We start from the raw sequence: 27,277 nt of genomic DNA, 5'->3' as shown, positions 1-27,277 counted from the left end.
TGCCGTTATTAATAACGGCAAAAAGTCGTGATTTATCTCTCTACATATTATTATCCAATGTATAAAAAATGAATGCATACCTTCAATAATTATGCAGATGAGTGAAACGCTACTTGACTAATGACAGATTGCGTCGTGCGTGTCATCGTGATTGCAGACGGTTGACGCCATCCGATCATCATTTGAATACTACGATATTCATGATTTTCTAATCATGATGATGAAGTGGCGAATGCTCATGAGGCGTATAACATAACATCTGCCCCCAAAACGTCACTTCGTGATGACCACGACCACTCAGTCAAGAGTGTTACGAGGAAGAAGAAGAATCATGATAAGTGATCAACCCATCGCCGGCTCACTACTAAGAACAGGTCTCCTCTTAAAATGAGATGGGTTTGGCCATAGTCGGTCACGCTGGGTAAGTGCGGATTGGCAGACTTCACCCACCTTTGAGAACATTATGCACATTGCAGGTTTCCTCACGATGTTTTCCTTCAACGTTAAAGCAAATGATATTTCATTGCTTAAAACCTGCTTAGTAAAGCAGACAACAGCATGAATTCCATGGGTAGCAACTACTCATACTATCTTAAAATAAAAATCTGATAATATTAAATAATACTAAAACAAAGTACGTAATTTAATTAGGTTTTACTTTCCGGAAACTTAAAGCAAATAACAAGGTACAGTTTTCCTGATGGGTATACTTAGGTAAAATATCTTGCTAAAAAATTTCCTTCGACCATTTTGCTTTAGGTTATACTTTTATTTAATAAAAGAAATGAAAAAAATCGTCGTATTTTCTTTTCTCACTTTTTCTTCATTTATCATAATATTAAGGTTTATTTATCTTCAGTATCACTCGATCTATCCTTGTATCTCTCTACTCGTTCACTCTCACGGTATATCTAACTGTCCCTTGAACTTGAACTGTCCTTTGTTTCTTCCTTTATAGAAATCCTGTTATTACCTTCATTTATATTATTGTCGTGTTTTTTGGAACCAATTTCTTCTTTGTAAGTATCTCTGTTTCTGTCTTGATGCCTCCTATCACTATTGTAATGCTTTCTTCTGTCTTCTGTTTCGTCCTTTTCAATTTTTACTCTATAAGAATCTCTGCTTCTTTCTTGCCTTCTATCGCTATTATGTTTCGTACCTTTTCCTTCTGTAGGAGATCGGTACCGATCTCTATTGCTTTCTCTACAAGTATGCCGTTTTCTTTCATGTCTCCTATAGTTGTCATCATATTGTTTTCTTCTTTCCTCTGCTGAAGTTTTATATCTATCTTTTTCGAACTTTCGAGAGTTTCTATCATCATCGTAATCACGTTTTCTTTTATTGTCAATATCTTTATTCCTTCTATCTCTATCATAATATGTATCTTTTCTATCTTTATGCGAGTCTCTACGGTTAGTTTTACTGTCTGATATGTTATCTAAACGATTGTCTGAATGTTCTTCTTTAACTTTAAGATATTGTTTATCAGATCCGACATTCGCTCCATCATTGGGTTTAGATTTAGGGTGACCTTGTGTTTCAGCATACATCTCCATCTGCGAAAAAATATTTAAGTGTGTTATACACGAAACAAACCAATATGACACCACTAAAACCTTACATTTCCTCGGGGTACTATTTGTAGGTCAAAATAGATCGCTTACAACTGTATCGAATGACAACGGAGTCCGATTGCACAAAGTACGGAGGAGTCCTCGAAAATATAGAAAACTAACGTCCAAGGCGTGTCAATAATGCACACAGCTGATTTTAGTACGCGCTGAGCGCTCGAGAGTTTGCTCGCTTCCGGTGAATACTCTTTTATTTATAATTGTAGCTACACTTCAGGGATTTTTATCCTCCGCGGACAAAAGTCCTCATTATAGAAGCCAGCCCTCGTATTTAACTGCCTATCAGGTAGCAAGGTCGAGTATTCGTTACCTTGTTCCTGCTTTAAGTTTTACCTGTGCTTGGATAACTCCACGCAGAGTGTTGGAGTAGTTGCGCGAGCGCACGGCCACTTTGTACTTGGCGCGGCGCCGCCGCATGTCGCGCATCTCTGCCATCTGCTCCAGCTTCGACTTGCGGGTACTCTGCGCCTGCGCCGCACCGCCCACTTCCCTGCAAATGGTTTACCTGTGCTTGGATAACTCCACGCAGAGTGTTGGAGTAGTTGCGCGAGCGCACGGCCACTTTGTACTTGGCGCGGCGCCGCCGCATGTCGCGCATCTCTGCCATCTGCTCCAGCTTCGACTTGCGGGTACTCTGCGCCTGCGCCGCACCGCCCACTTCCCTGCAAATGGTTTACCTGTGCTTGGATAACTCCACGCAGAGTGTTGGAGTAGTTGCGCGAGCGCACGGCCACTTTGTACTTGGCGCGGCGCCGCCGCATGTCGCGCATCTCTGCCATCTGCTCCAGCTTCGACTTGCGGGTACTCTGCGCCTGCGCCGCACCGCCCACTTCCCTGCAAATGGTTTACCTGTGCTTGGATAACTCCACGCAGAGTGTTGGAGTAGTTGCGCGAGCGCACGGCCACTTTGTACTTGGCGCGGCGCCGCCGCATGTCGCGCATCTCTGCCATCTGCTCCAGCTTCGACTTGCGGGTACTCTGCGCCTGCGCCGCACCGCCCACTTCCCTGCAAATGGTTTACCTGTGCTTGGATAACTCCACGCAGAGTGTTGGAGTAGTTGCGCGAGCGCACGGCCACTTTGTACTTGGCGCGGCGCCGCCGCATGTCGCGCATCTCTGCCATCTGCTCCAGCTTCGACTTGCGGGTACTCTGCGCCTGCGCCGCACCGCCCACTTCCCTGCAAATGGTTTACCTGTGCTTGGATAACTCCACGCAGAGTGTTGGAGTAGTTGCGCGAGCGCACGGCCACTTTGTACTTGGCGCGGCGCCGCCGCATGTCGCGCATCTCTGCCATCTGCTCCAGCTTCGACTTGCGGGTACTCTGCGCCTGCGCCGCACCGCCCACTTCCCTGCAAATGGTTTACCTGTGCTTGGATAACTCCACGCAGAGTGTTGGAGTAGTTGCGCGAGCGCACGGCCACTTTGTACTTGGCGCGGCGCCGCCGCATGTCGCGCATCTCTGCCATCTGCTCCAGCTTCGACTTGCGGGTACTCTGCGCCTGCGCCGCACCGCCCACTTCCCTGCAAATGGTTTACCTGTGCTTGGATAACTCCACGCAGAGTGTTGGAGTAGTTGCGCGAGCGCACGGCCACTTTGTACTTGGCGCGGCGCCGCCGCATGTCGCGCATCTCTGCCATCTGCTCCAGCTTCGACTTGCGGGTACTCTGCGCCTGCGCCGCACCGCCCACTTCCCTGCAAATGGTTTACCTGTGCTTGGATAACTCCACGCAGAGTGTTGGAGTAGTTGCGCGAGCGCACGGCCACTTTGTACTTGGCGCGGCGCCGCCGCATGTCGCGCATCTCTGCCATCTGCTCCAGCTTCGACTTGCGGGTACTCTGCGCCTGCGCCGCACCGCCCACTTCCCTGCAAATGGTTTACCTGTGCTTGGATAACTCCACGCAGAGTGTTGGAGTAGTTGCGCGAGCGCACGGCCACTTTGTACTTGGCGCGGCGCCGCCGCATGTCGCGCATCTCTGCCATCTGCTCCAGCTTCGACTTGCGGGTACTCTGCGCCTGCGCCGCACCGCCCACTTCCCTGCAAATGGTTTACCTGTGCTTGGATAACTCCACGCAGAGTGTTGGAGTAGTTGCGCGAGCGCACGGCCACTTTGTACTTGGCGCGGCGCCGCCGCATGTCGCGCATCTCTGCCATCTGCTCCAGCTTCGACTTGCGGGTACTCTGCGCCTGCGCCGCACCGCCCACTTCCCTGCAAATGGTTTACCTGTGCTTGGATAACTCCACGCAGAGTGTTGGAGTAGTTGCGCGAGCGCACGGCCACTTTGTACTTGGCGCGGCGCCGCCGCATGTCGCGCATCTCTGCCATCTGCTCCAGCTTCGACTTGCGGGTACTCTGCGCCTGCGCCGCACCGCCCACTTCCCTGCAAATGGTTTACCTGTGCTTGGATAACTCCACGCAGAGTGTTGGAGTAGTTGCGCGAGCGCACGGCCACTTTGTACTTGGCGCGGCGCCGCCGCATGTCGCGCATCTCTGCCATCTGCTCCAGCTTCGACTTGCGGGTACTCTGCGCCTGCGCCGCACCGCCCACTTCCCTGCAAATGGTTTACCTGTGCTTGGATAACTCCACGCAGAGTGTTGGAGTAGTTGCGCGAGCGCACGGCCACTTTGTACTTGGCGCGGCGCCGCCGCATGTCGCGCATCTCTGCCATCTGCTCCAGCTTCGACTTGCGGGTACTCTGCGCCTGCGCCGCACCGCCCACTTCCCTGCAAATGGTTTACCTGTGCTTGGATAACTCCACGCAGAGTGTTGGAGTAGTTGCGCGAGCGCACGGCCACTTTGTACTTGGCGCGGCGCCGCCGCATGTCGCGCATCTCTGCCATCTGCTCCAGCTTCGACTTGCGGGTACTCTGCGCCTGCGCCGCACCGCCCACTTCCCTGCAAATGGTTTACCTGTGCTTGGATAACTCCACGCAGAGTGTTGGAGTAGTTGCGCGAGCGCACGGCCACTTTGTACTTGGCGCGGCGCCGCCGCATGTCGCGCATCTCTGCCATCTGCTCCAGCTTCGACTTGCGGGTACTCTGCGCCTGCGCCGCACCGCCCACTTCCCTGCAAATGGTTTACCTGTGCTTGGATAACTCCACGCAGAGTGTTGGAGTAGTTGCGCGAGCGCACGGCCACTTTGTACTTGGCGCGGCGCCGCCGCATGTCGCGCATCTCTGCCATCTGCTCCAGCTTCGACTTGCGGGTACTCTGCGCCTGCGCCGCACCGCCCACTTCCCTGCAAATGGTTTACCTGTGCTTGGATAACTCCACGCAGAGTGTTGGAGTAGTTGCGCGAGCGCACGGCCACTTTGTACTTGGCGCGGCGCCGCCGCATGTCGCGCATCTCTGCCATCTGCTCCAGCTTCGACTTGCGGGTACTCTGCGCCTGCGCCGCACCGCCCACTTCCCTGCAAATGGTTTACCTGTGCTTGGATAACTCCACGCAGAGTGTTGGAGTAGTTGCGCGAGCGCACGGCCACTTTGTACTTGGCGCGGCGCCGCCGCATGTCGCGCATCTCTGCCATCTGCTCCAGCTTCGACTTGCGGGTACTCTGCGCCTGCGCCGCACCGCCCACTTCCCTGCAAATGGTTTACCTGTGCTTGGATAACTCCACGCAGAGTGTTGGAGTAGTTGCGCGAGCGCACGGCCACTTTGTACTTGGCGCGGCGCCGCCGCATGTCGCGCATCTCTGCCATCTGCTCCAGCTTCGACTTGCGGGTACTCTGCGCCTGCGCCGCACCGCCCACTTCCCTGCAAATGGTTTACCTGTGCTTGGATAACTCCACGCAGAGTGTTGGAGTAGTTGCGCGAGCGCACGGCCACTTTGTACTTGGCGCGGCGCCGCCGCATGTCGCGCATCTCTGCCATCTGCTCCAGCTTCGACTTGCGGGTACTCTGCGCCTGCGCCGCACCGCCCACTTCCCTGCAAATGGTTTACCTGTGCTTGGATAACTCCACGCAGAGTGTTGGAGTAGTTGCGCGAGCGCACGGCCACTTTGTACTTGGCGCGGCGCCGCCGCATGTCGCGCATCTCTGCCATCTGCTCCAGCTTCGACTTGCGGGTACTCTGCGCCTGCGCCGCACCGCCCACTTCCCTGCAAATGGTTTACCTGTGCTTGGATAACTCCACGCAGAGTGTTGGAGTAGTTGCGCGAGCGCACGGCCACTTTGTACTTGGCGCGGCGCCGCCGCATGTCGCGCATCTCTGCCATCTGCTCCAGCTTCGACTTGCGGTTACTCTGCGTCTGCGATGCACCGCTCACTTCTCTGCACAATTTATGCATATTTTTAAATGATTATCAACATAAGGAATGTAACAAGTCTGCTTTTGACACAGTGAAAAACATACATTTATGATCAACTGTCCGCCACTTTATCTGTGTGGATTTAGTATTTCCAACCCTCTATTTTATTATGTGAAAAAAGTATACAATGATTTTAGGTTTATTTCGTCTTAACGAGATTTTTAATTTGGAGGTATTATACGGGAACTCGGATTCTAGCGGCTCATTTACGTCAAAAGAGATTGCCCATTTTCTTAGGAGCTTTGGGCCCGCCCTAATAAAATTGTTATGTCACCATGGTTTTAATTTTATTTTTTAGACAAATAATTACCTTTTTATATTCTGCAAACGATTTTCATTTATTCACCCTGGTTATAAAGAAATCTTATTTTTTATGTTGCTGATATTGAGGTTATATTTAATTAATACTTCTTCAAAATAAATAGATGTTTACGATTCTAACTGTAATTGTGGATATTTTCAATAATAGAGTGAAAGAAAAGTCATATAATCGTATTTTTTTTTTAAATTTTAACACATTTTTAAAAATTAATTTAAGTTTTAACACGACGCCACAAAAGAGGGCCCGTTCACGGGCAATCTCCTTTGTTTTACCTGTTAGAGTTGCAAATTCGTATTCGCTACTGGGCCAGATTAAATTGGTGGCTCCTTATTGGTCACCTGTAGAGCGAGACAGACCTAGTTCACTTTTTTTACTTTCGCTAGGGAAATGAAAGAGATAAAGACTAAGCAAAAAGCTATCTGTGAAAGCCGATATTGTTGCGGCTTGTACCTGGCATTAGCATGCGTGGACAATCGAACCTTTGGCTTACATTTATGGCACTAAGTAGTACTTACGCTATATGCCAATTCTTGAAGGGAAGCTGATAGGAATCGTGTTATATTGACTCTTCGCCGCTGGCAGACAGTTTCCCACACAATTGTAATATAATGTACTTACCCTACAGCCAAGTCCGCGAGTTCGTCACACGAGGGCCGCGAGTGTATCACGACATCGTAGATGGCTCGTCTCTCATCCGCAGTGTACGTCGCCTGCAGCCGCTCTACTGTCTGTGGTACCGAGTTCACGTTCCCATCACCTTTGTTGTTGAGTTAAGTATTTTATACACTTGTCTCATAAATTAAATTTCCAAATTGTTCTGAGTTGTAGTTTGTTCAAGAAATATTATACAAACTGACTAAAAATTGGATATGCCCTGGTTTTTTTTATTAAGGCTTTATAAATTTGGAAAAAAAACATCATAGTTTTATACCAAATACTTAAATAATTTTATAAAGGATACATCATAATTCACAAAAAAGGATATAGATTTCCATAGTCAGGAGAAACTGGTCATAGCTAAATACTGTAATGGTCAAAAAAAATCTCACATTTTATTAAATATTTATACTATCAAAACTTTTTTAAAGTAATAACATTAATAGATACCTCTTATAAACACTGGATTTGTCTTGGAAGCATAGTTGATAATATCTTTAATATTTTCTGACGCTGCAAATACAAAGGTTCAAATTAATTAAACATTATTGCAATAATTGGCTCATTTTATTGTAATATCCTCAATGTCATAAAAATACAGCCGCTGCAAAGATAATTTTGTTCTTAGCTTAGCTTAGCTATACCAATAATGTCATGAGAAAATGTGTTTTTTTGTCATTCAATCATGTCGCAACGTGACAATTGATCGATATAATTAAGGACCAGAGAGTGACATAGGCTAGGTACTTTTATCCTGGAAAATCAATAAGTTCCTGCAGCATTTAAAAAAAAATACACGCGACCTAAGTTAGGGCATCAACTTACACAATATTCAAAATCTTCAATCTATTTGCAATACTTACAAAGTTTCAAGACTGTGCTAGAATTAGTGTCTAATACGTCTGGCAGGAACATATCATCATCTGCATAGCCCTGGGACTTAAGAGCACACTTGGCTTCATGTTCCTCCAGTTTCTCCGGAGGAACCTTGTGGTTTGTGTCAAACTTGCATGTTCTCTTTGGTTTGCTCTTAACAAAAAAAATATATTGAAACATGATTATATAGATATTTCTGATTAGTAAGTAGTACAAATATGTAGTTTTGAAGCAAAACAGTAATAAGACCCACCGGCCCACCCTACCACCATGAGAGCTAGCGTGCACCACAGAAAATTTCCATACATTTTGTTCAGCAACATCTGTGGACTACATAGAAGTGCGCGCAATGCGGAATTAATTCCGCACCGGATTTTGATCAAATTTCCGGATTTTAAAACGCTACACAACTCACCGCACCATGGTGCGCGCTAGCTCTAAGGATTGATTTACATTGGCAGCGAATCAAACTAATTTCTAAAATGTTATATAGCATATTATGGAAAGAAAGTCCTCATGCCAACAGCCACACTTACCCAGATCTTGCTTCTGACGTGTCTAGTCTAATAACTCGACTATCCATAGAACAGGCTGCAATAATTATTGTCCACAGTATGGGAGGCAGAACTGGCATGGTTTTAGCACTGTCTGAGATTGGGCGCTGTTTTTACCTATTTTACTTTTGGAATAAAATAAATAAATAAAGTAAATAAATATTGACCCCATCAGCCATCTCCACCAGATAAAGCACCAATGCTCATTAAATATAAGAAATTCACTTCAGGTCGCTGCCAGTGTGAATCGACCCTAACAATTTGGTTAGCAAATTCAGGATAGACTCACAACCAGGATCTGTGAATGAGGTTACTCCCACTTACTCCTCCACGTATCTTTCGGAGGTATCTGCTCAAATCGAGAGAACCCCTACAAAAGACAAGCGAAAACTAAGTTGTTAGTTAACTTATTGATCAACATAACAACAAACCTGTAATAATTGTTTCCTGTCCCATTGCAGACTCTGTAATATCATTGTTACTTCTTTGTCAACTTCTTTGATGTAGTTCTGTAATTCAGACAACTCTTCTTGCCTTGAAGACATTGTTAAATGTATTGTATCTGAACAACATGACCTAAAAATATTTTTAAAAAATGTTTTAATATAGGTATATGATTATGCTCCTACCGCCTACACTTAAACGCCTTTTCAATGTGTTTTAAATTCAAAATCTTGATTTGATGATTTATATATTTTTATTTCACCTACTAATATTTGTGAAGATTTTTTCAAAACAACCATAGACAAGAAAAGTGACAACAATATTATTTAGAGTCAAAACCTCAAAACTCAAAAGTGAAAGTCAAACGTTGGTCAAACGTCAGTTTCATACAAACACAGACAAATAACCAAATATGACCCCATTACACTCATGTCGCAGAGCTATGAACATTATGAAGTTCTCTCTATGGTAGCATTGGTTTCAGTATGCCAACTTTATTTCCTAGCAGCTGTCACTATGACAAGTGACATATCCTTTTTCATGCATTTTTCTTTTTATTCTGTGATGTCTAGCAAGACGTGTGCTTTTGCAGGCCGTTCTTACTGTAATTCTGAATGATTTGAAAATATGGCAGATTCCGAGGTAAATTCAATACCATTACGAGATTTATCTTACCCGAGTGTTGCCGGATATCTAACACATGTGTTTATTGTCAGGTCCTGAAAAGGTTGAAGGATATTCCATTTAAAATTCAAACCGCAAGTTTGAAAGGGAGACGTGAAGTGATTGAGGAGATTCAGAACGTTTTATCAACTCCAGGTCAGTAAGAAAAGAAACAGTGCAAAGAGTGTATACAAATAATGCTCAGACAGTAGAGCTTTATTTGTGTCGACCGCTGGGATGGCTTTATTGATCCATTCTAGTGTAGTATGTCACCTATCAAAAGTGCAGTGATCCAGAATATTTAGCAAACATGCGGGTCACAGGACACCGATACGCTTATTGAACCTTGAAACTATATTTTTTATGCATCTCCATAATTTCCTGTATTTTTTTTAACATAACCTAATTTCCGAACTACCCTATTTCCTCAACTCCGAATTCTTAACCAATTTTTAATTGCTTGTTTCATTCTATTCTTAAATCATGTTATTAATGTGAAGGGGTCACTACCCTCCACAATGAAGAATACGAGGCAGAGAGAGAGAGAGAGAGAAAGAAACAAGTACAAGTAATTCTTAACTATAAGCAACTAATAATAAAAAATATAAACAGGTATAACAGAGCCAGCGGTACGTTTTGTGTGTCGAGTGCTGCTACTGACACTGAACCGGTACCGGGACTCCACGTCTCAGTCCTATGTAAAGGGGCTGCTGGCCTACCTGGCCACACAGCACAGAGAATGGACTCTGAAGAGCCTCATGCCTGCACTGCTTGAAGTTTCTGAACAACTGAGACATATTTCACCCTCGTAAGTTAAAATATTACAATAAAATAATATTAATTACAGTAGCCAGCAAGAAATACTGTTCATCAAAGTTTAGAATGAGATTTTGGCTTTGTAGAGCATTATCTCTGTCACACGTACCTATGTGATGTTTTGTCTGTCTCACCGACTGAGACAACGCTCTACGAAACCGCTATCTCTTTCTAAAGGTTGATGTACAATATTTTCTGCTGGTTACTGTACTACATGATGCACTCGCTTCTCAATGCTTACTAAATTGTTTCTAGTGTTTAGTTTAATCATTTCTTGATAATAATTATCAGCATTTGAACAACTGCCATAGGGTTCTTCCATGAAATGACTCAGTTGTCCAATATATCAATATTGTAGAATATTTAGCAAATTTCGAAGAATTAATGGATCTTATACAAAGGCAAAAAAGAATTTAGATAGTTAAAAATTTTTGAAGTAAGCTAATTTTACTTTTTAACTTTATTTTATTTGTTAAAGAAAAAACACCAGTCAAACAGGCTTGTATGCACTTCGCTGGACCACAGTGCTGGTGGAAGGAGCCCTAAAGGACTCTGAGGATGTGTTGGATTACAACACGCTGGTGTTGGCGCAGGCAAACCTACTGGCTGTCGTCACAGCACATGGGGATAAGAAGAAAAATGAGAAGGGATACTCTTTGGTAATTATTTTTTTCCACTATGTTTTTGCAGCACATTTTTATTTTTATTTTAGTCAACAATCATACTTATGTGGTTACATGTGTAGTTAATAGAGTAACCACACATTGGTACTGATTCTGAGCACACCTAAATTTAAGAGTGTTAATTCACATCCTCTTGTTTAAATTTGTAGCATGCATTAAAGTTTAGAGTCTTTAAATGTAAAATTCATGTTCTGTCCTTTTTTAGCAATATTTAAAAGAAAAAGATGCAGATACTTTAAATTTAGTTTAGAGAAAGACAACAGAATCGGCGCCATTACTCACAAAATGTGATCTTGAAATATTTTAGTATGCTCCATATTATGGTTCACAAATCACACTATGTACATATTGTATGCATCTATAGATTTTTATATTGTTTTCTGTTTTAATTATTACTTTTAATTGTTACTTATTTTAAATAAACAATGGGGCCGATTCTCTTGTACACGATCTCTAAAGTAAACTAAATTAACAGGTCTAAATCTAGTGCTATCCTTTTCCGCAAGCAATATTATGAAAGGGATAGCAATAGATTTAGACGTGCCATTTTAGTTTAGTTTAGAGATTGTGTACAATGGAATCAGCGACAATGGCCCCGATTCTCTAGTCTCTCTCTAAATTTAGAGTATCTGCATCCTTTTCTTTTTACTAATGCTAAAAAAGGAACGGAACATGACTTTCACATTTAAAGACTCTAAATTTTAGTGCACAATACAAATTTAAACAGTAGGTTCGCGAGTGCGTGCTAAAATCACGGGTTTTACCATCTAAAAATTAAATTTAAAAATGTCAAACTGCTTCTGTCCTTTTCATATTTCAATAGTAAGAAGAGGGTGCGAATACTCTTAAATTAGGTTGTGCTTAGAATCGGTGCCATTGCCAAGGTACATGAGGAAACATAGAGGTATGGATCTAATTATCCAGTTTTTTCTTAGTAATATAGAATAGCGTAGTAAAATTGGTGGCTAAATTGTAATTTTCATCACACAGCGCTTTTAGCACAAATAATACTATTGAAATGAATTATTTATAAGTATAGGCCGTTTTCGGATTTTGCTAGGAAGTATGTATTGTGAATAAAATAAGGGATATTTCAGACAGAAGTATACAAGCATGAGTTTGTATTAGCTTTTTTTTATATTTTAGATAGTAGATATTTTAGAGAGTAGTTTTAGATTTCTATTTCTATTGCAAAGTAGTTATAACATGTTACTAATTCAATAGTATATTGAACATTTTAGCTGCACAACTCATGGACGTTGATGGGCAGTGAGAAGCTGTCAAAATGGGTGAATGTGTTGCTGACACAAGCGACAGACGCCGGGCCGCAGGTGTGCGTCAGTTTCTCGGCCATCTGTCGACATGTCAAACAGGCGGGGGACAACGCCCTCATATCTACACATAAGGTAGGAGATGATAGGTATCTACGTAGAAATACCCAATAGAGTATTTTACTTTTTCGAAAATCCTTATGGGGTTTTCAAAAACTCTTTAATTTTCCAGGATAAAAAGTAGCCTATGTCACTCTTCAGGTCTTAAACTATACCCATGCAAAAAAAAACCGGTCAAGTGCGAGTCAGACTCGCGCACTGAGGGTTCCGTACTAAGAAAGAAAAAAAGAAAAAACGTTTATTTTTTTAAGGCTGTGCCCACACATTACCAGTTAGACCTAGTTAGGTCATTCCGGCGCCTCTAATACTTGAGCAGTAAAGTCAAGTACTACAATCGTATTTTATCAACACTTTGCACAATAAATCAAAAACTATGATGCCTAAAAATAAATAAAACTCTGTTTTAGAATGTACAAGTAAAACCCTTTTATATGATACCCCACTTGGTATAGTAATCTTACTTTGAACGGCGAAAATAGCAATATTTGTTTATGAACACATTTTAATTTGTTTCTTGTGATGTAATCACAAACTCACGATTTTTGATTTCCCCCCTCATGTCTGCTATAAGGCCTACCTTCCTGCTAAATTTCATAATTCTAGGTCAACGGGAAGTACCCTATAGGTTTCTTGACAGACAGACAGACAACAAAGTGATCCTATAAGGGTTCCGTTTTTCCTTCTGAGGTACGGAACCCTAAAAATCACGTCGATCCGTGGCTCCGTTGTGACGTGATTGTAGGACAAACCATCAAACAAACTTTTGCATTTACTGTATGGGTACAGTGGCGTGCACAGTGTTTGAAGCCTGGGTAGGCATTAGTTAGGTAGAAACCTGTTTACTGGCAGGTCATAATGAAAAATATGCATTGAGCTATTACAACTGGGGTAAGCAGTGCATTTATGCCTCTATGACCTGCACGCCACTGTATGGGTAGGTATGATGATAATAATAATAAAGTGTAAATTTTTTCCAGGCCAAAATGCTAGAGAGCCTAACAAAAAGTTTAATAAGCGTCAAAAGCCGCCCCAACGCCAACTATATCCGGGCGTGCTCTGACTTACTACACTTGCTACAAAAGTGTGACGTGCAAGACACGTTGCTGCCCGCCCTGCACAAGGCCATGCTGAGGAGTCCGGAGACCATCATACAGGCTGTGGGCGTCGTGCTGGAGAACCTGGACATTCAGGTGGATGGCATAGCAGTTGACATTGGCAAGAGTTTGATTGGTAAGTATTTTTTTTTTATTCATAGACTAGCGCTTGGCTGCAATCAGACCTGGTCGTAACTTATGATGCAGCCTATGCATTATTATTATGATTCGTTTTTCTTTATATTAGAATTTTATTTGAAACTAGATGATGCGCGCGACTTCGTCCGCGTGTTTTTAAGTACCGAATTTCAAAAATACCTAATTAAATAAAAATCGGTTGAACGGTCAACGGATGGGCCGTGAAAAGCTAGCAGACGTATTTACAATATTAGTTTGGAATAGTATGGATGAATTCTTTAAAAATCTGAAATGGTTAACGCCTTCTGAGATTTGTGGCTCTATCATTTTTATGTAACAGAGAGAGTGCTATACTAACTTCTTTCCTTGGATAGGGTATAACCAGAGTATATAGAGTAAACAGATTGTTCTGCCAGTGAACCTGCACTCGCGCGACGAGTGGGTGCGCGCGGAGGCGCTGGCGGCGCTGGGCGCGCTCAGCCGCCGCTGCTCGGCGCCCGAAGCGGCGCGTGCGCTGCTCACGCACGCCTTCGCGCACTACAACGGCGCCTCGGGGAAACTCACCTCCAGCGAGGATAAGATTGCCGTGCTAAACGTAAGTTTTGTTTTTCAAATCGCCATATTTGCTCTTTTTTTTAAATTTATACACTAGTGCTTGGCTGTAATCAGACCTGGGTGATGCATGCAGCCTAAGATGGAGCGCGCTTGCCTAGAATAAGAAGATGCCTATTCACTCTTGTCTTGAAGGTACCCATATTATAATTCGGTTGGCGGTTTTCCTTTAGATTATGGACTCAAATCGTACTATACACATAGAGCAAATACAGCAAGTGCGTTTTCAAAATGTATGCACTATATAATGCGTCGAAACGAATAAAGCGAAATCGTGTCCGCCATATTGTGCTGTCCTAGCTAGAAATATATTTTTAACTAGATGATGTCCGCGTGGATTTAGGTTTTTAAAAAATCCCGTGGGAACTCTCTGACTCCTTGAAAAGTAGCCTATACCCCGCGATGCAAGCTATATCTGTACCAAATTTCGTCAAAATCGGTTGAACGGTTGAGCCGTGAAAATCTAGCAGACAGATAGACAGACAGACAGACAGACACACTTTCGCATTTATAATATTAGTATGGATGGATATACGCTTACTACTGAGCACAGGTCTCCTCTCAAATCGGAAAGGTTTAGGATAGAAACGATTAGATTAACGATAAAGAAAACATCGTGAGGAAACCTGCATGCCTGACAGTTCTCCATAATGTCCTCAAAGGTGTGTAAAGCCTGTCAATCCGCACTTAGCCAGCGTGACAGATTATGACCAAACCCAACTCATACAGAGGCGACCCGTGCTCTGTAGTGAGCCGGCGATGAATTGATCGTGATAAGGATGTGTATCAGTGCACTAACTTCGCACAACTGATTGCAGGGTGTGAGCACACTGAGCGAGCTGGCGGTGTCGGCAGAGGACCGGCTGAAGCTGTTCGACGAAGTGGTGACGCAGACGGGCCGCGTGCTCGACAGCGAGTCGCACGAGCGCACCCTGTGCGTCGCCTTGGAGGCTCTGTACCGCTGGATCCAGAGCCTGAATAGCCCCTTGCCTGAGAACATCTTGCAGATATACAAGGTAACCAACATTGCTTTAAGATTTCTTATCTTTATTTTTCTTTTTAAAATACTTAATTTTTTTACTAAATTTTTTTTTGTGTTTTGTCCATTTTTAAGGATAGAAAGAGAGATGTATGTCCAATTTTAGACAGCAGTGTAGTTCGAGGTAAATTGCACTTTATTGCGTCAGAAGAGTCGCTATTTATTTGAATGTTCTTGCAGAGTAATCCTTCTGCACCTATATGGTACTATTAAGTATTCTATAGTTATAGTCGAAAACTTGTTGTTGAACTCCCTAGTGTCGCGTTTTCTTCAAGTCTTTATCTAGTATGATATTAAACGTATACTTTTTTATTTATTTATTTGTTGTTTTGTTTACAGAAAGGTCTATCAGCAAAGAGCACGACACAGCCCGTCCGCATAGCGTACACGTCGCTAATATCGCGCGCGTTGCGCCGCGGCGCCGCGCACAAAGCTGCGCTGTGGGCTTCCCTACTAGCCACTGCGGAGAGAGCTGCGCAACAACCGCTACAGGTCAGTGAAGCGGAACGGTCTATCAGCAAAGAGCACGACACGGCCCGTCCGCATAGCGTACACGTCGCTAATATCGCGCGCGTTGCGCCGCGGCGCCGCGCACAAAGCTGCGCTGTGGGCTTCCCTACTAGCCACTGCGGAGAGAGCTGCGCAACAACCGCTACAGGTCAGTGAAGCGGAACGGTCTATCAGCAAAGAGCACGACACGGCCCGTCCGCATAGCGTACACGTCGCTAATATCGCGCGCGTTGCGCCGCGGCGCCGCGCACAAAGCTGCGCTGTGGGCTTCCCTACTAGCCACTGCGGAGAGAGCTGCGCAACAACCGCTACAGGTCAGTGAAGCGGAACGGTCTATCAGCAAAGAGCACGACACGGCCCGTCCGCATAGCGTACACGTCGCTAATATCGCGCGCGTTGCGCCGCGGCGCCGCGCACAAAGCTGCGCTGTGGGCTTCCCTACTAGCCACTGCGGAGAGAGCTGCGCAACAACCGCTACAGGTCAGTGAAGCGGAACGGTCTATCAGCAAAGAGCACGACACGGCCCGTCCGCATAGCGTACACGTCGCTAATATCGCGCGCGTTGCGCCGCGGCGCCGCGCACAAAGCTGCGCTGTGGGCTTCCCTACTAGCCACTGCGGAGAGAGCTGCGCAACAACCGCTACAGGTCAGTGAAGCGGAACGGTCTATCAGCAAAGAGCACGACACGGCCCGTCCGCATAGCGTACACGTCGCTAATATCGCGCGCGTTGCGCCGCGGCGCCGCGCACAAAGCTGCGCTGTGGGCTTCCCTACTAGCCACTGCGGAGAGAGCTGCGCAACAACCGCTACAGGTCAGTGAAGCGGAACGGTCTATCAGCAAAGAGCACGACACGGCCCGTCCGCATAGCGTACACGTCGCTAATATCGCGCGCGTTGCGCCGCGGCGCCGCGCACAAAGCTGCGCTGTGGGCTTCCCTACTAGCCACTGCGGAGAGAGCTGCGCAACAACCGCTACAGGTCAGTGAAGCGGAACGGTCTATCAGCAAAGAGCACGACACGGCCCGTCCGCATAGCGTACTCGTCGCTATTTCTTATTGCTGAGGGTCGAGGTACCATTAATACCAGTTTTCTTGGGATATTAATGTAGTGACTCCCAGATCCTCCCGCATAATGCCCATTCAATGAGTATGATGCTTGCGACAAGTCCGTGTGGATATAGGTTTTTTATGCTTCCCTGGGAACTCTTTGAATTTCTAGGACAAAAGTAGTATACATCTGTAATTAGGATGCAAGTTATATTTGTACCAAATTTCGTCAAAATTGATTAAATTAAAAAATCTTTAATCCGCTAAAAATAGCTCAAGTTGTGTTATCAAAATGGGATTTATCATTTCGTGTAGCACTTGCTGGTGAGCGAGGGCATCTGCGCGATGGCGGCGCTGGCGCAGCTGGACGGCGCGCAGGAGCTGCCGGCGAGCGGCGCGGCGTGGGCGGCGCTCACCCACCACCACAACCACGTGTTCCTGCACGACCGGGTGCTCGCCGCGGCGCCCGATGACGGTACCCTACTCACATATTATTGCTTTTTAGGGTTCCGCAGTAAACAAGGAACCCTTATAGTTTCGCCATGTCCGTCCGTCTGTCCTCGGTTAATCTGTAATTTGGCATGGGTATAAATATTAATCACGCCGACAAAGTGGTGAAATAAAATTGTGATAAATATTATTTTTTTAGGGTAGCTTAAAATGGGGATCGTTGATGTCTTCATGAAGATGAAGATCATTTTTCGATTTCTGACTGTACTGCCTAAACTGACAAAACTGACTAATGGAAATCACTCACGATAGTTTAAACGCTAAATTAGTTTAAAATAGTTTCTGAATGAGTAATTGATATAATTGGATAAATATTTCAAAAATGTAGTTGTTTGTTTATTTGCTCCAAGGTAGCACTATAACATTTACCCCTTTATAGTCCTAATACAGGTGGGGTTGCTATGCAGAACCGTTTTGGAAAAGTACGGGAGTGTTGCCAGTGATCAAAATTCACCCGTGTTGAAGGCGCTCATAGTGGTCCTCCTATCCCCTGTCAAGTCGGTCCGGACTGCTGGAATAGAGGAAGTGAAGGCTTTACTTGCCAGAGAAGATCGAGCTCTGTTAGCTAGGAGTTTAGTGCAAAAGTTGAATGAAGTGCTGGAGGAAGGCAAGATATTTACAGTGAAAGAGAAGACTCCTCCGGAAGACAAAGTGGATGTGACGGGGAAGATGATATTGGATTGTGTTCAAGCACTGTGTTCGTTTAGAGGTAAGATATACTTATGTAGCTCGACATAGATATTTTTTGCAAGTATTTAAACGAAAGTAAATTCAAATTTTAAGTTTCAAGGAAACTGATTTTAAAATACTGAAATGTGCGAAAAATACTGAAAACGGTGATTTGAAAACTATTGAGGCCGATCAGTGTTTAAATTATTTTGCGAAAAAACTCTTTTTTCAGTTCGTTTTATTTATTTCTTGTACTCCATAGATTGTCGCCAGATATGTTAATTTTTCGATATTTGAGCACCGCTTGGTTTAATATTTTTTTTTAAATAAAAAAATGGCGCGCAAACGAGCAGGCGGGTCGCCTGATGTTAAGTGATTACCGCCGCCCATTAACATTTGCAGTACCAGAGGAACCACCAATGCGTTGCCGGCCTTTCAGAAATTTGTTAGCCCCTTGAATAACCCCATGTTGTAATCTAATGAGGAAACCGCCGAAGGGAGTTGATTCCACAGTTTGCACGTGCGTGGAAAAAGGATCTGGCGCAACGGCCGAAGTGTACCAGGCACCCAGGTGGTGAGATTAATATTAACCTACCCCATCAGCAGTCAACAACTTATTTGTTTTCCGCACGATTTTTTTAATGAAAACTCCTCTTCAACAAAGCAATAACTTTGTTTTAGACTACAAAGTGGAGGATGCAGAGAGATTAGCGCTAGAGGCGCTGCCGTGCTCGCACTACCCGTTGGTGGAAGCCATGAACAACAGGTCGTGGATCAAGCTGGCCACCTACCTGCGCCTGGACGCCCGGCGGCTGGTCACGAGGCATCTCGCGGAGCTCAAGCAGCTCTACATCGCGGGGTTCACTCCCACTGAGGTAACTATCTAGACGTAGCTCAATATGTTGCAAACATGAAGTGGTAGTGAGCAGGACACATAGTTCGAAAAACTGATTGACGTTGGAGTGATGAAAATGATCGGTTTTAAAAATTTCCATGTTTTTAGCATTAACTCAAAAATCACTTTATTCAAATTAAGAAATAGGACGGCAAAAAGGGTCACAAGCACTATATTAGGGTTCATCGTGTTTTTCCATACAAAACAGGGTGATTTAGGCGTATCCCGAGAAACCCCCTAATATGCGTATTTCAGTCAACAAAACGGTCTCATCGCTAATCATTATTTTGTGTGACGGCCACAGACAGTGCGCAACGTGGTGTCGACGCTGGTGCGCTGCAGCGCGGAGGGCGCGGGCGGCGCGGCGGTGGGCGCTGCGCTGGAAGCGCTGCAGAGGCCCGACCTGCTGCAGGTCTCCCGCGACGACTACTTCGTGTACCTCACTCCGCCTGGACATCTGTATGACAAGAGCGCGGTTCCTGGGTAAGTCGTCTAGTTCAGTAACTTATTAGATTCAGGCGTACTACCACAGAAAACTTAATAGTACCCTCCAGGTTAAAAAGGATTACTCCGCAATGACGTGTTGATAAATAGCGACTCTTAGGACGACGCAACGAAAGTGCATTTCAGCTTGCACAGCACTGCAGTCAAGAATTTAAAAAACGCCTCTCTAACTCAATTCTTCCCCCCTCTCTGTCCCGCCTCTCTCTCTCCTTCTCTTCCTCCTCTTTGTCTCTATCTTCCTCTCCCGACTCTTTCTCTCTATTCCTCTTCCACCTCTTTCTTTCTCTCGTCCTCTCCTGCCTCTTCCTTTTTCTCTCTTCCTCTCCCGCCTGTTTCTCCCTCTCCCTGTCCCAGGCTAGGCCGCTTTAACACCATTAATGATTGTTTGTCTAGCAACGAAGAGAGCAAAGAGATGAACCTCAAGCGAGAGAGCAAGGCGTACAGCTACAAGGAGCAGCTGGAAGAGTTGCAGCTGAGGCGCGAGATCGACGAGAAGCGACGCAAGGAGGGCAAACTTAAAGAGGTATGTGCTGACAGTTGATTTACATCTATTTACACTATTACTAAGACTCCACTGTTAGTCCGTCCGTGTATGCAGGCTGTGTCATGGTTAGTGACATGGCTTTGTGTAACTCAGGTTGTGTGTTGCAGGTGCCGCTGTCGGCTAAACAGAAGGAGGCCATGAAAGCGCAGCTTGCCAAAGAAGATGCCATCCGAGAACGATTGACTGAGGTTAGTATGTAGATTCTTTGTTGATATCTAAAAAAATCCTCTCGAAAAAGTTCTAGCGATAGCGCGCGCCAAGAAAAATTTCCGTACGTTTTTCCCCCGCAAAATCTGTGAACTATAGAACTACATAGAACACTCGCTGCGGAATTAATTCCGCAACGGATTTTGATAGATTAAAATTCAAATTTGCGGATTTTAAAACGCGCCGCATCTCACCACACCTTGGTGCGCGCTAGTTCTTCTTCTCAAGCAATCGTTCAAGTCGCGCCTAAAGCAGTGATCCGACCGCCGGCGAGAAAACGACTAACTGTCGGCGATTTTCTCTCTCAAGAAACGCACAATAAATGTACATTCTGTGTAAACGAAAGAGATGCGTATATCAAAAGTTGCTCTCTGACTGTTCACACTGCCAGCTGCACGAGCTTTCAAAAATAAACTCGCTCAGCGATATTCGTTCAGCGATGCTCGCTCGCTTGAACATGTGTAACGCGCGCACAGGTTTGCGCAGGACTGAGCGACCGCGGGCGAATGGCGCGAGTAACCCTCGTCGCACGCACACACTCGCTTATAGCCCGGCGACAAAACTATCGAAACTACACACTTGCTTCCCGCTGATTGCCAACTCGTTTAAGTTCCTAATTCTACTCATTTCAATTTAAAATTGACGTCAAAGATCATTACCTATCTCTTTGCTATCATCAGTAACGGCATAGTTTATTATTTAAATCTATATGTGTATATATATCTATGTAGTCTTATGTATGTCTATCATACTTTATTTGTATGTATTAGTGTATTAACAATATGTATTTTATATTCTTGTTATATGGTTTAGTTTATTTAGCTATTGGTATTTAGGTTTATTTTACACCACCTCCCATTGTCCATTTGTTCGTTTTTTAACGCTAGGATAAGATCGCCTTTTTGTACCTACTTATTAAGATTTCTTTTTGTAACCTGTCATTTGTGTTTCTGTGGTGCAATAAAGTATATACATACATACATACATACATTTCTCGTTCATCGTCGGCGGTCGGACCACTGCCTAAACAGGGGTTTTACTTCAAAAAATCGTTGTTTACAGTTGTATAGCGGCGTAGAGAAAGCCGTGCAGCTGCTGGAAGCCACGAGCCGCGGCTCGCCCCTCGCGCTCGGAGTGTGCGCGCGCCGCATCGTGCGCGCCGTGCTCGCCGCGCTGCGCTCGCCGCTGGCCGCGCCGCGCCTCGCGCCCGCGCACATGAAGCTGCGCCTCGCGCTGCTGCCGCAACACCCGCTGCTGGCCGACCACGTGGCCCGGACCACGCTCAGGTACCAAATCTACACTTCATACTCCCACAGTGCTAAAAGTATATATGTGTAAAAAATGAAAATGAAAATGAAAATCTTTTTTATTCGTATAAACTTTTACAAGTGCTTACGAATAGTCGGATGCATCTACCACTGGTTCGGAATGCCTTTCCTGCCGAGAAGAACCAGCAAGAAACTCGGCGGTTGCTCTTTTCAAATATTTGATATAGGTACAAAATTATGCCATGTATAAAATAGTATTTGCAGTCCTGTGCGTTGCTGGAACGAGCTGCAGGTCAAATCCACGCTCTTTTATCATTTAGATAATCTTCAATTGTGTAATATGCTTTTTTCAGGGGCATATTTTTAATAGATTTTTTAAACTTGTGCAAAGGTAAGTCCAAAATAGTTTGCGGGATTTTATTATAAAAGGTAATACCAATACCCACAAATGACTTTTGGACTTACCTGAGGCGGAAGGCAGGAGCTGCAAGTTTGTTTCTGTTTCTAGTTAGCCTATTGTGTAGATCACCAATTTTCTTGTAACTAAGAATATTTTGTCTTACAAAAATTATGTTATTATAAATATATTGAGAGGCTACAGTAAGGATATCTATTTCCTTAAATTTCTCTCGAAGGGAATCGCGTGGTCTTAAGTTATAAATTGCGCGTATTGCCCTTTTTTGTAATACAAAAATTCTCCCAATATCTGCCGCTTTTGTGTGTATCGGATGTATAAGAAAAAGAAGTAAAACTTAAAAAATGTAATTCGTATTCCGCGGGGCGATTGTCTACAACCTGCATCAATCATTATTACAATCTCAATTGTTCTGATTGGCTGAATTTGTGCGATTCTTGTTGCAACAATGAGCAACAATGCATTGTGGCCAATAGTGAGCGAGCATTAACCAATCAGAGATGATTGCGATCGTGACATTGTAGCTGTCAAACAACCGCGGTAGGGCCACCGTACGCCATCGTTTGATAAAGTACATTTTTTGTAAAAGACATCTACATATTATTATATCAATTTCTTCAAAAAATAAATGTGTTGGCCATGTTGGATTTGAAAATGGACGTCATTTCCGTAATCAACACTGCGTATAACCTCGGAAATGACATGCATATTAATTATTTCTTTAAAAAAAAACAGGTCGGCCATCTTGGATTTGGAAATGGACGTTTCCGTACATACATTTCCGTAATCAACACTCTGTAATACCTTGGAAATTTCATGTATATTATTTCTTTAAAAAGAAGAGAACTACGTCGGCCATCTTGGATTTAAAAATGGCCATCACATCCGTATTCAGCACTCTGTAAAACGTGTGATAGCCATATTAACTCTTTTTATTATTAAAAAAACACGTTATCGTGGCTTTGAAAATGGGCGTTAAAAATTGTTTCACGTTCTACGCAGGTTATACAAGCCCCAATGTGACTTGGAACCCAGCTGGGAGGAGGAAGACCTGAATAAGGCCACCGTCCGCACTATCAACCTAGTGTACACTGAAACGGCGGCCGCTAAGAAGGGCAGCGGAGATAGCGAAGACAACCCGCACCGCGCGAACCACTTCACCGCGCCTGGCTTCTGCTACGTGTTTCCTTTGCTCAAACAAGGTTGGTTGCTCGTTTAGTTTAGTGCATTCAATATAAACTGGCGTCTTTCCACTTGACACCGTCATTAGAAAGAAAGAAAGAAGAAAGAAAAGACGTTTATTTATGCAATTGTGCCACACATTACAACTTAAAGCTAAGAGCTGGTTATTCCGGCGCTTCTTCCACCTGAGAACAAGCAAAAGAAGCGCCGGAACAAACTGTCATATTGTGGGGCACAACCCGAAAAAAGGGTCCCAGCTCAGCATTATGCTGTATGCCTTGTTGCACAAGAACATACAGCGCTGATTTTCAGCTGGTACCCTGAACCGGGTGACGCCACGGAATCATTATCAATAACAATAGGATTAAGCTGTGGCGGGTGAATACAAAAGTAGCAACACCGGTTGGTTTGTAACAAAATATATAAGGTTCAACTGGCTCCTTTAAAAATGAATGGGCTATATGAGTGTTTGGTTTACTTTACCCCTCTTGTTTACGTGGCATATTGAATGTAATCCTATTGTTATTGCTAATGACGGTCTCAAGTGGAAACACGCCAGTTTATATTGCATTATACTGATTTCGATAACAACTAAATAGGGATTATGACTTGGGGTCCCAAGGTGACGAAATGACTGGAATGACGACCACGCACCGGAAGACAGCGTTGGAAGACCCCACTAGGTGGACGGACGACAACAGACGGACGTTTATCGGTTGATGATGATGATAGTGGTGTTAATTAATTACTTACTTAAAACTAAAGCTACGAGGGCTTCGGTCTTAACTCTTAACCGTTGAGCTATTGAGGCTCTATAGACTGAATAATGAAAACAATTTGCAGGCTTAACAAGCAGCATGGCGCGCAGCAACGAAGCGATGACGGTGAACGGGCTGGCGATCATATCCCAGCACGCGGCGTTGCGCGGCGAGGTCGGCGACATATTCTCCCGCGACCAGCTGCATCCGCAACTCTTCCCCATCGACCAGATGTTCAGGCTGCTGGTCGATCTCATTGGTAAGTTTTGTGGTGGCCCTTATGTGGGGATATTGTGGCGGTTGCCACAGATGCAACTAGATGGCGCTATTCAATCGATAACATTTCATGACGTAGTCCCGAACAAATGTACCGCCCACAGTACTCGCACTAATGGAGTTTTCTGCGATCTGTAGGTCGATTTCGTAAAACCTGCATCAATCATTATTACAATCTCAAATTGTTCTGATTGGCTGAATTTGTGCGATTCTTGTTGCAACAGTGCATTGTAGCCAATAGTGAGCGAGCGTCAACCAATCAGAGGTGATTGCGATCATGACATTGTAGCTGTCATTCTAGTTCTCGTTTAGTTATATTTTTTACTAGCTTATGCTCGCGACTTCGTCCGCGTGGACTACACAAATTTCAAACCCTTATTTCACACCCTTAGGGGTTGAATTTTCAAAAATCATAATTCAAAAGTCATAATAGCTATCTGCATGCCAAATTTCAGCCAGATCCGTCTAGTAGTTTGAGCTCTGCGTTGATAGATCAGTCAGTCAGTCAGTCACCTTTTCCTTTTATATATTTAGATAATAGATAATCACTCACACCACTTTAAACACTAAATTTTATGATAAATACATTTAAAAAAATGAAAGATCTGCATCGGCAGGCAGCAGCAGCGGGCGCGTGGCGGCGGCGTGCACCGTGGCGCTGCTGGAGACGGCGCGCTGCGCGGCGCGCGCGCCTCTCTCCTACGACGACGTGCTGTGTCTGCTGGACGGCCTGCAGAGCCCGCTAGAGGTAACGAGCCGTACAGTCCCACCACACCAACTATTGTACGCGGCAGGTCGAGATGGCAATGGGGGTATGAGGTGGAGGACGCCCTGCACATTTTATGGATGTCTTGTGGACTAACGTTTCTTGAAGAAATTTTATTTTTATCATTGACTGTTAACAACTTACGTACACCTTAAACCCAGTTTCACGAGCCTTTAAATCCTCTTCAAGCTAGTTGGCTGGTAGAGATCGCTTCACAGCGATAAGGCCGCTAATTGTATGTTCTTCTTTTATATGTTACTTTTTTGTGTCTTTTCTTTTTGGTGTACAATAAAGAATATTAAACTAAACAAAACTGTATCGACTAGTGAAATAAAATAGCATTTTTTTTTTTTTGAATTTTTAGCTGCTGAAAATTCCAGCACCCACGGGTGTGACAAGCGAATTTTAGAAAATCATAGAATGCAGTTTTGTTTCTTTTTAAAAATAAGAGAATGTTTAGTTTTTTTTTTAATTAATTAATTCTTATTAATTGTACAGGTTTCTTACATTTGTATCTCGCCAAACTGGTGAGCCAGTTTGTTGGCGAGGTGGCGCTCTTAATATTATGTACATAACTTACTACTATATTTACCTTAACGCTATCCATACACCTTTATCTATACTTCCTCCTATATTATCCTACTTCTCTTCAGGGCGTATGATTTTTTTTCCACCCTGTATATATTTTGGTAGGATTCCTCGTCAAAGTAACATGTGTCTGGCAGGTAGTTCGCGACGCAGCCCTGCGAGCGCTGCTGTGCGTGGTGGAGCGCACACCGCCCTTCCTGGAGGAGCCGGAGTACGCGCTGAACATCACTATGCGCCTGTACATCGCCACGTTCGACGTGTCCGAAGACAATAAGTAAGTTGCTACGTGAATAATTTGAGCAGTACGCTCGAATAGGCTGAATTTTATCGGCACAACGTTGCCTGCTTATTATCGGTCTTCTATACGAACCGCTAAGGTATGGAATGCTCTTCCGGCTTCCATGGTATTTATTACCTTTTATAATAAAATCCCGCAAACTATTTTGGACTTACCTTTGCACAAGTTTAAAAAATCTATTAAAAATATGCTCCTGAAAAAAGCATATTACACAATTGAAGATTATCTAAATGATAAAAGAGCGTGGATTTGACCTGCAGCTCGTTCCGGCGACGCACAAGACTGCAAATACTATTTTATACATGGCATAATCTTGTACCTATATCAAATATTTGAAAAGAGCAACCGCCGAGTTTCTTGCTGGTTCTTCTCGGCAGGAAAGGCATTCCGAACCAGTGGTAGATGCATCCGACTATTCGTAAGCACTTGTAAAAGTTTATACGAATAAAAAAGATTTTCATTTCATTTCATTTCATTTCATGCTCTCCTGGTACTTTATGTAAGCTGCAGTTAGTGTCACGCAAAAGGTATCCGACCTTGAACTTGCGCAATGAGTGATATTTGACGTTTCATTAAAAGACCTCTGACCTTGTACCTGTGCAGTGGCATATCGATGTATGGCCTGAGCATATGTTCCTAATGACCAGAAGAGGTGAAGTATGAGAGTGAGCTCACCCACAGATCTGTTCGCGTAGCACTGATTCATTTCATCGCAATCGCAAAGCAGAGTGCCTCGAGAGAATAACTCGGCCGTAACACCCATGTTGAAGCGCCTACAACATCTTCACAGCAAATGCGTACCAATTCGTCGACTCATAATTTTATCGTTCATTTAATTATTTAATTGTTTCTTTATAGTATTTTGTTATTGTATATATATAAATTAGTCACTTTTATAACTCATGTTTAATATTTTGGAATCAAACATTAATAATCTAAAATCACACATTTATTATATTTTCCAAATGTCAGTTCATGCAACATAATATTTTTATAACCACCCGCAATTTTCTATATATTTTTTGTATCAATTGACGTTTTCATAAATTCCTTTTTTCTTCTTGTTAAAAACTAATCAACGGTCTGCGCGCAATAAATCATTTACAACTGGAAGAAAAATTCCTTTAAATTGTCATCCACGCATCTACAACCCATTTTACGATCGGCTTAAATATTTGCCCTCGCCTTCGGCTCGAGTACATAAACGTCTCGGATAAAATGGCTTATTTTATGCTCTTGTACAATGTACTATTTTTCTCTAGATTATTTTGTGGCATTTTAGAAAATTATCATCGTAACTTTGGATAGGAAACTAGCAGACGAAGTGTGGTCCCGACTGCCGCGCGCGGAGGAATGGATCACCGTGGCGGCGGAGGACGTGCGCGCGTTACTGTTGGACCAGGTGCAACACCCCGCGGACGAGCTGCAGCGCGCGGCGGCGGCGGCGCTGGCGGCGCTGGTGGGCCGCGCGCCCGATCCGCACGCTGCAGCAGACGACGTGCTGCAGAGGCTGCACGTTATATATGACGACAAGTTGCCGGTATGTTGTAGTGGTTGCTCCTTTTATAGCTCTCTTGTACAGACCCCGTCTCGTAAAAAAATAGCTATT

General features: G+C 44.1%; 2 protein-coding genes across 6 annotated transcripts in view; one reads left to right on the top strand and one right to left on the bottom strand.

Moving 5' to 3' along the window:
• Positions 1-639: 639 nt before the first annotated feature.
• On the bottom strand, positions 640-9,127 carry LOC117996097 (U11/U12 small nuclear ribonucleoprotein 48 kDa protein-like). Of its 3 annotated transcripts, XM_069509476.1 has the most exons (7): positions 9,059-9,127; positions 8,784-8,928; positions 7,786-7,951; positions 7,373-7,435; positions 6,884-7,022; positions 5,577-5,733; positions 640-1,556 (listed from the first exon to the last, which is right to left on the bottom strand). In XM_069509476.1, exons 2-7 carry the CDS (start codon positions 8,895-8,897, stop codon positions 912-914), a joined length of 1,284 nt encoding a protein of 427 aa, XP_069365577.1. In that variant the 5' UTR covers positions 8,898-8,928; positions 9,059-9,127; the 3' UTR covers positions 640-911. The 3 variants fall into 3 exon arrangements, with proteins under 3 accessions (XP_069365577.1, XP_069365574.1, XP_069365576.1); XM_069509473.1 differs by lacking the exon at positions 640-1,556 and having other exon boundaries at positions 5,264-5,905; XM_069509475.1 differs by lacking the exons at positions 640-1,556; positions 9,059-9,127 and having other exon boundaries at positions 5,264-5,905; positions 8,784-9,021.
• Positions 9,128-9,347: 220 nt separating this feature from the next.
• Positions 9,348-27,277, top strand: part of l(3)80Fj (lethal (3) 80Fj) — a 34,276-nt gene continuing 16,346 nt past the window's right edge. The window contains exons 1-21 of one of the 3 annotated variants that reach the window (XM_034984132.1): positions 9,348-9,438; positions 9,513-9,615; positions 10,072-10,267; positions 10,754-10,934; positions 12,200-12,364; positions 13,327-13,579; positions 13,998-14,176; positions 15,012-15,209; positions 15,572-15,724; positions 17,104-17,263; positions 17,678-18,007; positions 18,649-18,842; positions 19,167-19,345; positions 19,760-19,889; positions 20,018-20,098; positions 21,180-21,403; positions 22,803-23,002; positions 23,826-23,999; positions 24,634-24,764; positions 25,508-25,644; positions 26,977-27,208. In XM_034984132.1, coding sequence (XP_034840023.1) covers positions 9,424-9,438; positions 9,513-9,615; positions 10,072-10,267; positions 10,754-10,934; positions 12,200-12,364; positions 13,327-13,579; positions 13,998-14,176; positions 15,012-15,209; positions 15,572-15,724; positions 17,104-17,263; positions 17,678-18,007; positions 18,649-18,842; positions 19,167-19,345; positions 19,760-19,889; positions 20,018-20,098; positions 21,180-21,403; positions 22,803-23,002; positions 23,826-23,999; positions 24,634-24,764; positions 25,508-25,644; positions 26,977-27,208 — 3,615 coding nt within the window. In that variant the 5' untranslated portion in view covers positions 9,348-9,423. Of the gene's footprint in view, positions 9,439-9,512; positions 9,616-10,071; positions 10,268-10,753; positions 10,935-12,199; positions 12,365-13,326; positions 13,580-13,997; positions 14,177-15,011; positions 15,210-15,571; positions 15,725-16,584; positions 16,721-17,103; positions 17,264-17,677; positions 18,008-18,648; positions 18,843-19,166; positions 19,346-19,759; positions 19,890-20,017; positions 20,099-21,179; positions 21,404-22,802; positions 23,003-23,825; positions 24,000-24,633; positions 24,765-25,507; positions 25,645-26,976; positions 27,209-27,277 lie in introns of those variants that run through there. The other 2 variants (XM_069509478.1, XM_069509479.1) reach the window with 2 other exon arrangements.

This window comes from Maniola hyperantus, chromosome 3 (assembly GCF_902806685.2).
Source record: "Maniola hyperantus chromosome 3, iAphHyp1.2, whole genome shotgun sequence".
Taxonomy (NCBI): domain Eukaryota; kingdom Metazoa; phylum Arthropoda; class Insecta; order Lepidoptera; family Nymphalidae; genus Maniola; species Maniola hyperantus.
This window is presented reverse-complemented; position numbering and strand designations above follow the sequence as displayed.

Bases quoted from the DNA above. Each gene is read 5' to 3' on its own strand.
- LOC117996097 (XM_069509476.1), bottom strand. From the start codon at position 8,897: ATGTCTTCAAGGCAAGAAGAGTTGTCTGAATTACAGAACTACATCAAA. The intron at 7,436-7,785 runs GTAAGTATTGCA...TTGTATTTGCAG, and splicing joins TAGCACAGTCTTGAAACTTT to CGTCAGAAAATATTAAAGAT. The intron at 1,557-5,576 runs GTAAACCATTTG...ATTTTTTCGCAG, and splicing joins GTGGAGTTATCCAAGCACAG to ATGGAGATGTATGCTGAAAC.